Genomic DNA, 17,815 nt, shown 5'->3' on the forward strand with positions numbered 1-17,815 from the left:
TATAATGTCCTTTACAGACTTTAAGTGCATAGTGACGTGAACACACAAGTTGGAATATATGTTAAAAAAACAAAGTAGGTTAAAAAATGGGAAAGGTATGGGGCAACACATATCAAACTTGAGGTTATTCCCCTTATTGAAAGAGAAGTACCATTCATCCATTTATTTTCAGTACCAGCTTCTCTGAATTTGGGTTGCAATTAGTAGTCCCTACAAGGTGCATCAGTCGACTGTTGACCAACCTCCCACACTGTGAATTTGTAGCTGGCATTCAACATCTTTAGACTGTGGGAAGCAAATAGAATACATGGATGAAAGACATGTGAACACAAGGAGCACATGCAGGTAGCACGCAGTATGAACCCTAGCTAGTTATGTATATCTGGGGTATTCATTACCTGTCATTTAACCAGAACACATTACCTACCGTACCATCACACCACCTTATAAAAATGAATGCACCTTTATTAACTTAGAAATAGTACTAGGGTGTTGTACTGTGTTAGCCGTTATGGATGTAATGAGAAGTCAAGCAAAATTACACCTTTTATTGTCTAAAAAGTCACCCAATAACTTCTCATTACATAACTTAGAAATGAAATTTGTACAGCATTTTTCATTAACAAATAATATTAAACATTTCAAAATAATTTACATGTAAAATCAATAAGTAGGGCGGCGCGGTGAGTAGCGTTGCTGCCTTGCAGTTAGGAGACCCAGCTTCGCTTCCCGGGTCCTCCCTGCATGGAGTTTGCATTTTCTCCCTGTGTCTGTGTGGGTTTCCTCCAGGTATACCGGTTTCCTCCCACAGTCCAAAGACATGCAAGTTAGGTTCATTGGCGATTCTAAATTGTCCCTAGTGTGTGCTTGGTGTGTGTGAGTGTGTGTGCCCTGCAGTGGGCTGGCACCCTGCTGGGGTTTGTTTCCTGCCTTGTGCCCTGTGTTGGCTGGGATTGGCTCCAGCAGACCCCTGTGACCCTGTAGTTAGGATATAGTGGGTTGGATAATAGATGGATGGATGGATCAATAAGTATATGTTGAACATGTCTTTACAACTCAACACCAGCAAAACCAAGGAGCTGGTGGTGGATTTTAGGAGACCCAGGCCCCTCATGGACCCCGTGATCATCAGAGGTGACTGTGTGCAGAGAGTGCAAACCTATAAATACCTGGGAGTACAGCTGGATGATAAATTGGACTGGACTGCAATACTGATGCTCTATGTAAGAAAGGACAGAGCTGACTATACTTCCTTAGAAGGCTGGCGTCCTTCAACATCTGCAATAAGATGCTGCAGATGTTCTATCAGACCGTTGTGGCGAGCGCCCTCTTCTACGCGGTGGTGTGCTGGGAAGGCAGCATAAAGAAGAGGGATGCCTCACGCCTGGACAAACTGGTGAGGAAGGCAGGCTCTATTGTAGATACGGAGCTGGACAGTTTGACATCCGTGGCAGAGCGACGGCCGCTAAGCAGGCTCCTGTCAAGTATGGAAAATCCACTGTATCCACTGATCAGGATCATCTCCAGACAGAGGAGCAGCTTCAGCAACAGACTTCTGTCACTGTCCTGCTCCACTGACAGACTGAGGAGATCACTCCTCCCCTACACTATGCAACTCATCAGTTCCACCCTATGGGGTAAACGTTAATATTATACAAAGTTATTGTCTGTTAGACCTGCATTTTTATCACTCTTTAATTTAATATTGTTTTTTATCAGTATGGTGCTGCTGGAGTATGTTAATTTCCCCTTGGGATTAATAAAGTATCTATCTATCTATCTATGCAAGTTTTAAATACATCTTGCTTTGCCGATAAAAACAATTGCTTATCATGTCTAGATTACCTGTTAGAGTTATTGCATCTTATTTTATTTTCTGTGTTCAATTTAATGCTAAGAAACCCACAGCTCATTTGCACTTGTTTAGAGATCAAGCTAGTTGATCTTATACATATAAAAGAGTCAAATTAGTAGACAATGATAAATTGTTCTAAGCACATGTGCAAGTCCTTGATTTATTGGCTGCCTTTTGAGCTGTCCTCCCACCCATTTTCTGAACCCATTTGTCCAATACTGTGCCTTTTTTTTCTCTTGAGCTTCTCCAAAGCTTTAATTTTCCCTTGAAGACAAATAATATCTGTCTATCTATATATCTACCTCAGATACAGCTAGAGTAATGGGCGAGCCAACCTTGAATGGGACACAGACACATACAAAATACCTACATTCAGTCATAAAGAATAAAAAAGGTTAACAAGTTTTCAGTTGAAAGGAGACCACTGATTACATTAAGCTCTTTCAGAAAGCTACTAGTTGTCCTAATATCGCATCCAGGCAGGGACTCCACATCCATTGCCTCAGGGTATCTGAGCAGCACAAGAATACACTTTATTGCTTTTGCACACCCAGTGTACCAACATTAGTTAACCTAACACTCACAGCCTTAAGGAGTGGAAGAAAGATGGAATACTAAGGCAGAATCCATTCAGATACAGAAAGAACAGACAGTGATCACCTCAGGAAAGACAAACAGACACTAACCACTGTACAACTACACAATCCCCTTTTTCACAACTATAGTATATATCACTTCCCAAGAGGTGTTGAAACCTGTTCTGGGGAACAAGCTTGAGTGGGACAATGGTTCAAGTTATTTTTTCTTTTTCATCCTGAACTATTTTAGCAAAGTTAAAGTAGTTAGCCTCAAGAAAACGTGGCAAATTCATTTATTGTAATTTATTCTGAGCAGGACAGAAAGGAAAGCAGCAAATTTAGTAAAAATTCATACATGATGATGTTGGTTTCTGCCATGCCATCATGCAAAAAAAAAAAAACAATATAAATTGAAACAAAAAAGTAAACTACAGGATATATGAAAAACAGATTGGATGGGATGAAACCTTCAGACACTGCAGCATATATCACAGAATATATATATATATATATATATATATATATATATATATATATATATATATATATATATATATATATATATATATATATATATATAATATATATATATATATATATATGGGATATATCACAAAATCTTTGATTACATGTTTGGGATTATTTGCTTAGCTTCAGTGTAAATCAGAAATAGGCCTGTTTGCTGCTCTCATACCATATACAGTGCTCTCTGTAATGTTTAGGACACATTCCTCCTCAATTTACCCCTCTGCTTTACAGTTTAAAATAACAAATCAAACAATTTAGACATAATTAAAGGGCACATTGCAGACTTTAATTTATGGGTATTTGCATACATTTTGGTCCCACTATGTAGAAATGAGAACACTTTTTGCACACGGTTCCCCCATTTTCAGGGCACCATAATATTTGGTACAATTGATTACACAAGCCTTTGTGTGTTCTTCTTTAGTGCAGGCATCAGTTACCTCAGCTTGCCTCTACACTTTGGAGTCTGTAGTTGCCTTTGTTTAACATGAGGAGAAGAGCTGTGCCAATGACAGTCAAAGAATCCATTATGAGGCTAAAAAATAAGAACTAAACCATTTAAGACTTTGGTAAAACCTTAGGGTAACCTAAATCAAAATGTCTGGTTTATCATTAAGAAGAAAGAACGCACTGCTGAGCTCAGTAATCACAAAAACGGACTGGTAGGCCAAGGAAGACCTCCACTGTTGATGACAGAAGAATCCTCACTCACTATGGTAAGGAAAAAGCCTCAAACGCCTCTCCGACAGATCGGAAAAGACACCACTTCAAGATGCAAACCAATAGTTACAAAAACAGGATGGCCAGATTACAGTGTGCAAAAATTTACTTAAAAGAGCCTGCAGAATTCTGGGAAAAGGTCCCATGGACAGAGCAGACAGAGATGAACCTGTATTAGAGTGATGGTAAGAACAATATCTAGAGATGAAAAGGAACTGCCCAAGATCCAAAGAACACCACCTCATCTATTTTACATGATGGTGGGGGTGTTATGGCTTCAGCATGTATGACTGCCACAGGTACTGGCACACTTTTCTTCATTGATGATGAACTGGTGTCAGCAGTTATGCAAAGAATTCTAAGGTGTAGAGGTGAGTCTGATTTGTTCAAGTTCCAGTAAATGCCTCCAAACTCATTAGACGGCACTTCATCCTACAAGAAAATGATCCCAAATGTACTGCTAAGGTAACGCAGGTAATTTTCAAAGCTAAAAAAATGGAAAATTCTTGAATGGCCAAGCCAGTCAACCAAATGAAATCTAGCTGAGCATGCCTTCCTTATGCTGATGAGAAAAGTTAAGGAGGCAAGCTGCTGGACCAAGCAGGAGCTGAAGGTGGCTACATTAGAGGCTTGGCAGAGCATCACTAGAGGAACTTCTCAGCACCTGGTGATGTGTAGGAATCACACACTTCAAGGAGTCATTTCAGGCCAGAGATGTGCAACAAAGTATGAAATATGACTGCTTTAATATAAATACCATTTTTATGTCCCAAACATTATGGTGCCCTGAAATGGGGGACCATGTACAAAATGTGTTGCCATTTCTATATGGTGTGACTGAAATGTATGCAAATAACCTGAAATGTGCCCTTTAATCATGTCTGAATTGTTTGATTTGTAATTTGAAACTGCGGAGCAGAGAAATAAATCAAGGAAAAACGGGTCTTTGTCCCAAACATTATGGAGGGCACTGAATATCATCAGGTCATGCATTTGGAATACATTAGGTTCCTCTCAGTTGCAAATCACACAGTCAGTACTAATTAACTAGTGCTTAACACTATGGAAAACAGTGTTTCTGTCTCCCATAAAAAACAAAAACGGAACCTCATGGCCCACACAAGCTTTATTTCAACATGTACAGTTAATCTTTTTTCCTGACTCCCCAAGTATGTAAAGATAGGTCCATTTTATTTTCTGTTATTCCAATATAAAGACTTCCATAGAAAAATAAAGCTGCTGTATGATCTAGGCCTAGGAAAGGAATGACTTGATTAGTGTGAAATTTGTTTATTTATGCATTGGAAATTAAGTTACAATTACAGTGAGTTGGAGGGCATAATTATCCAGCCTACTTTCCAGAACATGCTATTTGGTTCAAAATGTATAATCTTATAATCACAACATGAATTTAATATTTTCACGTTTAAAACACCATTGAACATTTCGAGGTGTGGTAAAAGCAATTTGAGCCATTAAGAAATTCTCTTAATATAAATGAATAAGATAATATAGGATTTCTGATGTTTAACTTAAAATGTCGTTTTAATTATTGCTGCTGCCTCAAAGCTCCAGGGACCCAGATTTGATTCTCGTCCAGGTATTACCAGTTTTACCACATGTAGTACAGTGAAATTCTTACTTGTGGCCATTGCCTCAACGGGGTTTCTTTCTACAGTATATGTGCCAGCTTTACATTTTCTTTCGAGATGTCACTTCCAGTTCCATTATCGAACATGCTTGATCTGCTTTACGTTTACAGGGTGCTTAAAAGCTGTCCCTGAAGCATCAAGGGCGAGGTAGGAACCAGCCCTGGATCAGCGCCAGTCCATTGCAGGAAACTCAACAATGAATATAATGGAGATACTTATGAAGTCCTATGCTCCTTCTCGATCATTCAGATCTGCTGATGAACTGCGTCGGGTGATGCCACGTCTGCCTGGTGTCAAATCTCACTCCAGACTCTTCATGTGTGGCTCCTTGTTAGTGGAACTTGCTACCTACACCTATTCTAAATTACGACTCCCTAAATGCGTTTAGAAAGTGTTTGAAGACTCCTAATTTGGTGAATTTCTCTATAACACCTAGCTGTTAAGTTTTGTAACTTAGGAAGTGTACTTCGCTTTTTTTCTGAGCACTTCACTTGGGATGATCAATTTTGTCACCTGTAAGTCGTTTTGTAAAAAAGCGTCTGCTAATAAAATAGACACCCTTGTCTTAATCTTCTCATATGAAGATTTACCGGCGCGCAGTAGCTTTTTGTCCCTCCCCTCCGCACACACCATTGGCTCAAATCTGTTGCCATGGAAGGCGGGGACTATGGAAACCTGGAGACGCCAAACTACAGGAAGTAGCGGCAATAAGCGCGCGACCTCAACGAAATTTGGTAAAGTAAATGGCTCATACACATCTTTACTATCCCTAGTTGTTATCGGTAGTATATGATTTGGTAATAATACAGTTTTTTTGTATTTTCCATAGGTCCAGCATTGTTTGTTCAGTAGGAGAGACTGGGCCTGCTGCTCTGTTTTGCCGCTAGACGCCGGCGATACACAAATGAAAGAAACGTCTCTTTTAAAGTGACAATACAGCCCAGTTTTGAAGACCCGCGCAGAAATGCCTGCATTGACTGAATAGTTCTCGTAGCCTGTTAGTTCACGTATAGGAATAAATGGCCATATATGAAGTTTACTCGCACCCAGCTTTGTTACGTTACAAAACTAGTATCTGTACAAAGGCGACGCTGTTCTTGCTGATTGTCTTGGGACTCACTTACATCCCTCCTCTGCTGGTTACTTATAAAAGTCAAGGTAAAAAGTTTTATATTTCGTAATTCATAACATTGCTAGCTTGTCTCTATCAATGTAGTTGTGGTAAAACAATCTAACTAACTATTGCAGTCTCGCATTTGCTTTTGAAAGGATGTTTAAAACAAGTTGGAGACTGACATCTGCTTTGCAAAAATATATTTTAAAATCGGTATATTATTTATCCGCTCCCCCGAGACCCAAAATTGGATTAAGCTGATTTGAGAATGATGCATGATTAGTTTTTAAAAGTTCTTTACTGACTTTATTTGAAATTATTTGTGTTGTCTTTAAGGATTCTGGATTAAACTGAGTACATATGAAGAGCAACCAGTTGTCAAATTTCAGTACCAGATTTTAATGATCGCAACAACCAGTATCAATGGAGACTATGTTGCTTGGAGTACATTTCAAAATCTTAACAATCTACTGGGTGATAGCCTCAGAATACCTTCAGTGTCTGTAAGTTTTTCAGTTCCTCTTGGCGAATCAAGTCATACAATAATGTTTTTAAATTTGAAGAAATCATCTAGAGTTGAATATCGTTTAGATTTGTTAGTATTGTATTCATTTTATGAATTGTGGTACAGTGTTGTGGGCAATCAAAGCTAACAGTGGCAACAACAAATGCAAATTAAGCAGAGGCACCAACTGTACTGAGCTGGTTTCTCAGTATTATGCTGGGCACACATACACACACACACTAAAACTCTCCCTCATACCTTTTATTTAGAGCTTATGAATTTGCCTGCTCAAGAATTTGTCCTCAGAATAAAAAGAATGCCTTGTTTCATATAAAATATGGTCATTTTTGTATTTTAATTTTTTTGTAGGTAATGGAGGAAGATAAAAACCAGGATGGAAAATATGACCAAATGACATTTAAATTGCAGCTTCCTTTGCAGTCCACAGAGCAAGTTTACAGTGTTAATCTTATTCTTGGATTTTCATACAGCCTTTTTGTAAGTGCCTGTCATTTTGTTTATGAATAATTTACTTTGGAAGCAGCATTGCTGTCTCCACCATTATAAACTACACAAATTCTTCAAAATGTGTTACTTTGCTCACCATATTATCATTTCCATGCAATATGTTTGAGTATGTTAGTTTTAATGGTTTTTTAAATAGCTTAATTAATAATATCACAAGGCGAGATACTATTTAAAACTTCTGTTTTTAAGATGATTATTATGCAGAAATACCAGATTAGATTTCATGGTTTAAGACTGTAGAGAAAAGCCAAGCAATGGTTTTTAAGACTCAGAATTTTAGACATTTAAGTTATTATTTGTGCTTAGAATTATTAAAGCAAATTAAATAGTGCTTTTATTTGAGGGAAAACAATTGTTTAACATTGTGAACATTTTTGTTTCAGAGAATGTCCACCTTTGTAATGCAGAGCATGGCATACATCCAGCACTCCTCTCCCCTCCCTGGATCTTTACTGTATGTAAATGGGGACTTGAAACTACAGCAGCGACAGCCGTTGAGCCATAGAGGCCTGGATACCAGATATAATGTGAGGATGCAATCATTTTTGTTTTCATATAATGAAACATATTTCATATATGAAGTAATACTGTTCACTGACAGCTCCAGGAATCTAGGTTTGATTTTCAGCCTTGTCACTTAATGCTGCATGTTCTTCCATGTCTGTATTTCTCTGGTTACTTTAGCTGCTTACCACATCCTAAATACTGTATACACATAGTCCGTGTCAATGAGTCAATCAGCAATCTGCATGCTGATATATAAATTAATGTGTATATGTGAGGGTGCCTTAAAATAAGACAGGACTCATTTGTCTCTTATGGGCAGTCCTACACACAAAACTCATTAATAGAAGTCTTTTATTTCAGTTTTACAATGAAAGAGTAATTGTATTTAGCTGTGTAATTCATGTAGTCTATATAAGCCTAAAAGTGCAATGATTTTGTGCAACAATTTTATGTGACATTTTGATGTCACTTTTTTGTCACACTTTAAATCGGCTTATTTTAAAACCTACATATATATGTTTGGTATCATTCTTTTCAGAATTTATGGAACTTTAATCTGATGTTGTTAGATTTTCAGATTCTTGATATTTTAGTTTAGAATTTAAAAATGGAATAAGAAAGTGGTGGTTTTGTCAGGGGCGGCACGGTGGCGCAGTGGTAGCGCTGCTGCCTCTCAGTTAGGAGACCTGGGTTCGCTTCCCGGGTCCTCCCTGCGTGGAGTTTGCATGTTCTCCCCGTGTCTGCGTGGGTTTCCTCCGGGCACTCCGGTTTCCTCCCACAATCCAAAGACATGCTGGTTGGGTGGATTGGCGATTCTAAATTGGCCCTAGTGTGTGCTCGGTGTGTCTGTGTGTGTCCTGCGGTGGGTTTGCACCTTGCCCAGGATTGGTTCCTGCCTTGTGCCCTGTGTTGGCTGGGATTGGTTCCAGCAGACCCCCATGACCCTGTATTCGGATTCAGCGGGGATTCAATGGATGGATGGTTTTGTCAGTTAAAACAAATGGATTGTTTATTTAGTCTCTTATAAATACTCATCAAGCACAGTGGACGGTAAGAGAGTAAATATTTTATTATCATTTCATGATTTTTACTCTGTTAAATAATAATTAATTTTTCATTTGCATATTTATAAAATTTCATGATTTGACTCCAATAAATAATAATATTTCTTTTGTTCATTTATGGATTTTACTAATATTCTGGCCGCAACTGGGAGTTGGGCGCTGAAGGCGCCAGGGGGGCTTTCCGCCCTAGTATTGTATAAACACCTTTGTTATAGTTTTTCAGGCCATTTTATTTTTAATGTATTTCACTTAATTTTATTCCTTGAGTTGAATCTGTTACATTGTATATACTGTACCTTTTGCTGTATGTAGTGATCTATAATATAAATTCTATGAAGTTGTGATCAGCCCTAATGCAAATGGGGTAAATTTCTGTATGTTATGCATTCACTCTTTCTTTCTTTCTTTCTTTCTTTCTTTCTTTCTTTCTTTCTTTCTTTCTTTCTCATACAGGTTTCAGTAATTAATGGAAGCAGTCCATTTGCAAGTGCTTATGACCTTACCAACATTATTGGAAACTACCAGGAAAGAAATGGTAAGCTTCATAAGATGCCTATTTAAATTATTTCCAAAGTCTAGCCATTAAAAAAAAAAAAATATATATATTATTTTAAATCCACAATGTCAGCTGAAAATATTACAATATAAAGATACCGTATAATTTCCTATATTTGCAGTATGAGGAAAATAAAATTTGCAACAAGATTTGTTCCTATATTGAAATGGCCAGCTTACGTGGAATGTACTGTTCATTGTGTTACTTGACTTCATTTCACTCTTGTTTTATTCTAGTGTCTACAGTGCTTTCGTGGCCAAGTCCTTTGTGGATGACTGGTCGTGCTGCTAATTCTCCATTTGTAATAAGTGCTGTCATTAGATATCCAGTTGAAATCATTACATATCCTTTTCAGAATTTCTTTTATTTATTTGTTTGTTTGTATGTTGTATGCTACTTGTTGCTATGTATTAGTTTATATTATTTAAATCCTTGGCTAAATGTGTCTATATTCTGGTCACAATAATGCATTTTATTGTTTAGCAATTATTTAACTACCAAGGTAAAACCTCTATTCACAAAAAGAAACTGCTTACTTCCTTATTAGTGAGGTTATTGCAAAAATTGAATTCTAATAATTTGGTTCAGTTCATCCATCCATTATCCAACCTGCTATATCCTAACACAGGGTTACGGGGATCTGCTATAGCCAATCCCAGCCAACACAGGGCACAAGGCAGGAACAAATCCCTGGTAGAAAAAAACTGGTTAATTGACTGATTGATCCACTCATTATAAATAAGAAATTCTACTTCAAAATAACCAATATAACACCAATCCAGAAAAATGTGGAATCAAAAAGCTCATTAACATCAATGAAGGTTATGCATGCTGCTATAGCTCTTTGCATATTTTTCTTTTTATTGTAATTACAAACAGTTTGAGACTATAGCACTAAGTGTGTGCTAACTGAAAGTACTGCTTACATTTATTTTAGTGCCTTTATTTGGTAGAAACTGTAGCAGTTTATTGATCCAACCTGACATCAGACTAACTGTGGTGGATTTACTCATTTTTCCTCTGGATTTAATTTAATCTTTTCCTCAGTTAATGATTTTGTTTCCTCATTCATTCCTAATTCACTCACTTACTGTATCTATCAATAGTAGAGCCAGTTCTGGCTCATCTCTGCCACCTATCAGTCTCCAAAGGTTGAATTCCTATGCCTGGTTGCTGTCTCTGTAGAGTTTGCACATTCTATGTCTGCATGTCTTTTTCTTTTGTGGGGTCTGGTTTTATTCCCATATCCTAAAGATGTTCAGATTAATTTTTGTTTTCAATTCTATACTGGCCCAATGTGGGTGTGAATGGACCCTGTGATGTACTGGCACCCTGTCCTGGCTTGGTTACTGCCTTACACCTGCTGTTGCTGGGGCACTCTCTGTCCCTGGTGACTAGTTATGCTGTGATGAAAATAGGTTATATTTAGTCTTCAGTTTTGAAGGATAATAATTTTTATTATGTTGGGTTAATTGAACTTCACCAAAACTTTAGTCAAGGGCTATTTTAGCAATTCATTCGGTAACTTGAAATATCTAGTTTATTTGCTGTTTAATTTAGTATGTTTAGACTGTCAAGCGTTCATGTTTGGTGATTCTGCTGTTGTAAGTTCAGTTATGTCATGTACAAATATATTTTTATACCCGTTAAAATCTTGGATCTGCGTAATCAATGTAGACCTGAGCGTTAACGTTCACAGTGCACCATAGAATGCATATACCTCTGTTAAATGCCATTTGGTATGGGATCCATAAAAACAGTGCTAATGTTTGTGATGCATCACCTTTTGGAATGACAGAGACATAGCAACTGAACAGACACATAGCCTCTTATCCTTTTATTAATGTGGATGATGCTGTAACTTTAATTGGCCAACAGAATTACTGTTTAGAGTGTTTACTTCTGAAAGAGTCAACATAAGCAAATCATTTTATAACTAGACATTAAGCCCGTTACAATAATGGACGCTAGAACAGTAGGCATAAACATTAGTAGGACCAGTCTATATTAAATGGCAAGGGACCTTGACCTCATTCTGTTTCTTGTCTTAATTTTTTTTTGTCAAAAATATTTTTGCAAGAAGCCTAAAGTAAAATAATAATAAAAATAATATAGAAACATATATGACAATACAGTAAGTATAATTAATATTGCCTTAGTGTAAAACTTTGTAACAATCTGTAATACACAATATCTGAAGAAGATATTTAGGAAAAATTTTCTATTTTTTAACCTCATGAAATTTTTCTATAAAATTTCATTACAGACAACGTTTCTTGTAAATATTCTGTCTGAGTTTCGCAAGAGATTGCCTTGTTCAAGACCATCTACAACCTTGACGACAACATCTGGAAAACATCTAACTCTTGATAATGCAACATATAACTGACTGTGGCTGAATACTGGTTCTGGCAAGTAAATGCCAACTTTTTGTAAGGTTTGCTCTTCTGAGTCTTTCTCTTTTAGCGTTTTTCTGACGCTCATTTTCTTTTTCTTCAATCGATCTATTTGCTCGTATTTTTCTTTGTCTTTCAGCCTTTCTTTTGTTGATGTTTACTTATTGAGCTGACCGTTCTTCCAGGAGATGTTGCTTATTTAGGATTTGATTGTCTGTGTCTTTTGTCCTACTTGACGTGTGCTTTTTTTTTTTGGGTGGCATGTTGTTAGTAGATATGTCCGTAATATTTTCTCTTACAGTAATATTGGCTTGTATGTGGCTGTAATATGCGTCAGTGTATTGTGTGCCTTTAAATTTCTCTCGCAGTAATACTGTTTTGTATTTCCGTAAAAGTTCCCCAGCAAGTATTTTAATCTGTGCTGGCGTGTAGCTGATTATTGTATGTGTGGCATCTCCCCAGCAACGGATTTTATGTGCGCGGCCGCGACTACCTAATCAGCACTCTCCCCAGCAATGATGTCATTTATTTGCTTATCATGAGCTGCCGCGTCAAGGCCATTCACTGTGTGCCCAGCTTCGAGTGTGTGTGCGTCCAAGGTGCCATGCGCATGGGCGGGGCATGGTGCAATGTGTGTCGCAGCCCCGCGCATGCGCACTTCACCAGAAGACACACACACGGACATCTGGACGCACACAGGGCTTTTATTAAAGAGGATGGTTCACTGACAAAATATGTTTAAATAGTCTGGGCAGTTATAAAATGCACATTGTTAATTATTTATTTAATCAGCATTAAAAATGTTTGAATAATCTGCTATGAGGTGAAAACCTGATGGCTTACTTGATCAGTATACAGGTATTCTCTATTACAATACATGTTGCATTGGTAGATAACATAGAACATTTAGAGTAACGTTGTTGGGCCTTTTTGTATACTTTTGTAAATACAGGTGTATAGATTACTTGTACAATGCAGACAAAGTAAGATACGAGTCTGGTATTGCTTGTATGCTTGTTTATCTTATGACACTTGGAATTTAAAACCAGCTTCATATTTTGTTCTGATCGAACACTCCATCGTAGTTAAGGGATGCTCTTACGATAAAGGTGTATGAGGGTTTGAGATACACAAAACAGTGCAAAAGTCTGTGTAGAACAGTTCAGGTATTACCATGTGGTCACGTATGGCACAATACATAGAAAAAAGGCAGTGTGTTCCATAGTTATTGTCTCATGTGGGCGTCAGCATATCATAATCTCTTGAACCAATAGCGTGAGTTTTCCGCATTCGAATTATACAACTGACATTATAAAATACCGGAAATTATACGGTAATATCAAGCCCAGACTTATCCGTGGGAGAACTTAAACGCAAATATATACGGTAATTATTATAATACTTGCTATAGTACCTATCAAAAACACTGAAAAATGTAAAAAAAAAACTAGGTGGCTTCGCTTGACCAGCCCCCGGTTTGGTTTACCGGATATACAATTTAAAGAGATTGTTATTTTCATGGGAATTGTTACATATGTATTATTTTCACTTTTATTTTAAAACTTTAGTAAAAACAATATTTGGAATTTAAGTGAGGAAAATGTAAAAATTTATAAGAGCTGAGAGAGCAGGAACTGTGTCTGTCAAAAGCATTCAGACGAATGAGAGGTGAGAGGGCCGTGTGCGTGGTTGAATATAGTTGAGAGGAGGGCGTGACTTGAAAAAAATCTCATGGCAAAAGTCTCATCTCACGGGACTTGAAAAAATCTCTTGAAAAAAGTCTTGTCTTATATAATAGAGATGACTGTATCCATTTCTTTTTAAATAAGAATATTTTGGCTATCTTGCAGCATATATCTAATAATGAAATGTATGCATAAAATCTTTCATTAGGTGTTTAAGTACAGTTAGGTCCATAAATATTTGGACAGAGACAACTTTTTTCTAATTTTGGTTCTGTACATTACCACAATGAATTTTAAGTGAAACAACTCAGATGCAGTTGAAGTGCAGACTTTCAGCTTTAATTCAATGTGTTGAACAAAACGATTGCATAAAAATGTGAGGCAACTAAAGTATGTTTTTTAACACAATCCCTTCATTTCAGGGGCTCAGAAGTAATTGGACAATTGACTCAAAGGCTATTTCATGGGCAGGTGTGGGCAAGTCTGTCGTTATACCATTATCACTTATGCAGATAAAAGGCCTAGAGTTGATTTGAGGTGTGGTGCTTGCATGTGGAAGATTTTGCTGTGAACAGACAACATGTGGTCAAAGAAGCTCTCCATGCAGGCGAAAGAAGCCATCCTTAAGCTGCGAAAACAGAAAAAAAAAACATCAGAGAAATTGCTACAATATTCAGAGTGGCAAAATCTACAGTTTGGTACATCCTCAAAAAGAAAGCAAGCACTGGTGAACTCAGCAACGCAAAAAGACCTGGACATCCACGGAAGACAACAGTGGTGGATGATCGCAGAATCATTTCTATGGTGAAACCCCTTCACAACAGCCAACCAAGTGAACAACACTCTCCAGGGGGTAGGCGTATCGATATCCAAGTCTACCATAAAGAGAAGACTGCGTGAAAGTAAATACAGAGGGTGCACTGCAAGGTGCAAGCCACTCATAAGCCTCAAGAATAGAAAGGCTAGATTGGACTTTGCTAAAGAAATTAGGTTTAGGCTTAGGGTTAGGGCACAGTTTTGGAAAAACATTCTTTAGACAGGTGAAACCAAGATCAACCCCTACCAGAATGATGGCAAGAAAAAAGTATGGAGAAGGTGTGGAACAGCTCATTATCCAAAGCATACCACATCATCTGTAAAACACGGTGGAGGCATTGTGATGGCTTGGGCGTGCATGGCTACCAGTGGCACTGGGACACTAGTGTTTATTGATGATGTGACACAGGACAGAAGCAGCCGAATGAATTCTGAGGTGTTCAGAGACATACTGTCTGCTCAAATCCAGCTAAATGCAGTCATATTGATTGGGCGGCGTTTCATGATACAGATGGACAATGACCCAAAACATACAGTCAAAGCAACCCAGGAATTTATTAAAGGAAAGAAGTGGAAAATTCTTGAATAGCCAAGTCAGTCACCTGATCTTAACCCAATTGAGCATGCATTTCACTTGTTTAAGACTAAACTTCGGACAGAAAGGCCCACAAACAAACAGCAACTGAAAGCCGCTGCAGTAAAGGCCTGGCAGAGCATTAAAAAGGAGGAAACCCAGCATCTGGTGATGTCCATGAGTTCAAGACTTCAGGCTGTCATTGCCAGCAAAGGGTTTTCAACCAAGTATTAGAAAGGAACATTTTATTTCCAGTTATTTAATTTGTCCAATTACTTTTCAGCCCCTGAAATAAAGGGGTTGTGTTAAAAAAATGCTTTAGTTGCCTCACATTTTTATGCAATCGTTTTGTTCAACCCAATGAATTAAAGCTAAAAGTCTGCACTTCAACTGCATCTGAGTTGTTTAATTTAAAATTCATTGTGGTAATGTACAGAACCAAACTTAGAAAAAAGTTGTCTCTGTCCAAATATTTATGGACCTAACTGTATATTAGATAATTTTGGAGAACATGAATTTCAATTTGACAATTTAATTAAACTGCTAAAATATAAACAGCATTGGTATTAAAGAGTGCAGTTTTTCGATTGGAAGTAGAACTTGTGTGGTATCATTTTCCATGTATCTGTATTTTTATGTGTCTCTTGAATATTCCTTAACTTATTTTACATATCAGCCTGGCTTCTGGGAAATGATCAAGTTTGCTTGGATTCAATATGTCAGTGTATTACTTATATTCCTTTGGGTGTTTGAGAGAATCAAGATCTTTGTGTTCCAAAATCAGGTCTTACCTACAGTAGCAGTCCCTGTTGTCAAACAGCATCAGTCCTAACCTCAAAGAGTACCTGCAGCATTGGATGCTAAAAGCCTTCAAGATTTTTGCTGTTTTAATTCCTTATTTTCTTGATCAGATGACCTAAAGACGCACGGTTTTGTCTAAAGTGTGGAAAGTACGTCCTGCTAAATCCCTTCTAAAAGCCATTTATTTAAACAAATGTAGGTACTCCATGAATTATTATATTGTTAATTATGTGCAAACAAGGCAATAACAGAATTTATTTTTATACATGCAAAATAAAACTGGTACCATAATTGTTTGTTGTTCACAATGCCATGTACAGAGAGCAGTACATTCCAAATTACCCTAATGCCTCAGAAATACTAAAGACATGCAGAAGTGCTGTTTACTTTTAAGCAAACAATTTGTATGTGTTTGTCATAGCATTGAATATTTAGTTTATCACATTTGTTTTATGACAAAATGTTACAGTGTAACACACACAAGGTGATTGATTAACTTTATAAAGTGGCATTACTGAACCAGTAGCTTAAATCAATCAATTTTACAAGCAGAAATCTTAAAGTATATTTTGCTTGATCTTGTACTTTTGATAATAAAATGTCATTATTCCTCTTTGTGTACTGTTGCCCATTTCTGCGTTAAAATGGTTACCTTTAATTCAGGAACAAATAATTAAAAACTTAGACTTATGAGGTTGGTTTATTAGTAGGTTCTTCCCTAACCATCTGTATACTTGACAGTAAAATTAAACTATGCCAGTTAATAATATTCTAATTTGTAATATTGTGTAAGTATATATTACTGTGAACTGTGTTTTGAGTTAGTAGATGTTCGGGAAATTACAACCTAAGTTTGAAAAATAACTTATATAAAATATATTATTTGACATTGGGTAATTCTGTACAGTTTTCTGTGGAAAAGAGAAGAAGTGCTATAATACAGAGGGGTATGTATGTGTTTACTGTATTCTTGAATTTTCCTCCCTCATCCCAGGGGCATGCATGTTAGGTTACTTGGCCACTTTAAATCGACGAAGGGGGTGTGTGTGTTACTGTGTCATAAAAGGAAGACTGGCATCCCATCAAAGCTGGCTTCTGCCTTGTGCTGGATTCTGCTGGGAAAAGATCCTGCCTCCATGGCCATAAACTGTATTCGGTGCCCTCAGTTATGGGTGGATGGATAGCACAAGTGCCAGGAAGTAGCTATTTTTGTTGGCTGATATGAAACAGTGTAACGTAAAATGATTCTGGTGATCACTGCACCAACTCTCCATTAGTAATACCTGACGTTATCTGAAAATCACTTAACTGCTTGCTACAGTGGCACTATTACACAGGCCATTTCTAATAGCTAAAAAAGTAACAAAACTGAACTGCCTCCTGAGGTGATTTCAAGCTCAACTCTAGAAAGCCAACTGATTGCCACTACATTTATATTACCACAAAATTACCCCATTATTATGTGATCAGCCTCGGGGGCATTCCTGGCACCACACTGAAATTTAACTAGCAAATCAATGCTGTAGTCAGCACAATGTTCAGTCCATTTAGAAACAGTTGCTGCAGTCCATATCTCACCCCTCCTAAGTTGTGGGCCTGCAGTACTAAAAGGCGCCTTCTTTACTTTTTAGCTAGATTACGGCTATTCTCTTTAAGTGGTTCAAAGTGTGGTCAGATTACATTAATTTCATAATGCTGTTGCCAAATGCCTAACTTGGAGAAAACCTCATTAACACAGAATTGTTTAGCTGGCTTGACTGCACTGGCTTCTTGCCTGATAGTGAATGATCTTCAAATCAATGCCACTGATTTACTAAGCTGTAAATGCCATCATTCCAGACTACCTTCAGGATGCTTAGATTGATAGATTAATCCTCCTAAACATACTTTCTCTCTACTCCAATGCCTCATTCTGTAATACTTTGGAAATGTTCAC

The 17,815-nt window shown here is 37.4% G+C and overlaps 1 protein-coding gene across 1 annotated transcript; it reads left to right on the plus strand.

The window, feature by feature from the left end:
- Positions 1-5,928: 5,928 nt before the first annotated feature.
- tmem231 (transmembrane protein 231) lies at positions 5,929-16,496 on the plus strand. The gene is made up of 8 exons (XM_039763428.1): positions 5,929-6,067; positions 6,163-6,491; positions 6,784-6,950; positions 7,322-7,450; positions 7,864-8,007; positions 9,505-9,586; positions 9,844-9,949; positions 15,748-16,496. Exons 2-8 carry the CDS (start codon positions 6,353-6,355, stop codon positions 15,908-15,910), a joined length of 930 nt encoding a protein of 309 aa, XP_039619362.1. The 5' UTR covers positions 5,929-6,067; positions 6,163-6,352; the 3' UTR covers positions 15,911-16,496.
- The last annotated feature ends 1,319 nt before the right edge of the window (positions 16,497-17,815 follow it).

Source organism: Polypterus senegalus, chromosome 9 (genome assembly GCF_016835505.1).
Source record: "Polypterus senegalus isolate Bchr_013 chromosome 9, ASM1683550v1, whole genome shotgun sequence".
In the NCBI taxonomy this organism is placed as follows: domain Eukaryota; kingdom Metazoa; phylum Chordata; class Cladistia; order Polypteriformes; family Polypteridae; genus Polypterus; species Polypterus senegalus.

Excerpts from the sequence above, each read along its gene's own strand:
- tmem231 (XM_039763428.1), top strand. The coding sequence starts at position 6,353 with ATGGCCATATATGAAGTTTACTCGCACCCAGCTTTGTTACGTTACAAA. Across the intron at positions 7,451-7,863 it reads GATTTTCATACAGCCTTTTT|AGAATGTCCACCTTTGTAAT; the intron begins GTAAGTGCCTGT and ends TTTTTGTTTCAG. Across the intron at positions 9,587-9,843 it reads AAACTACCAGGAAAGAAATG|TGTCTACAGTGCTTTCGTGG; the intron begins GTAAGCTTCATA and ends GTTTTATTCTAG.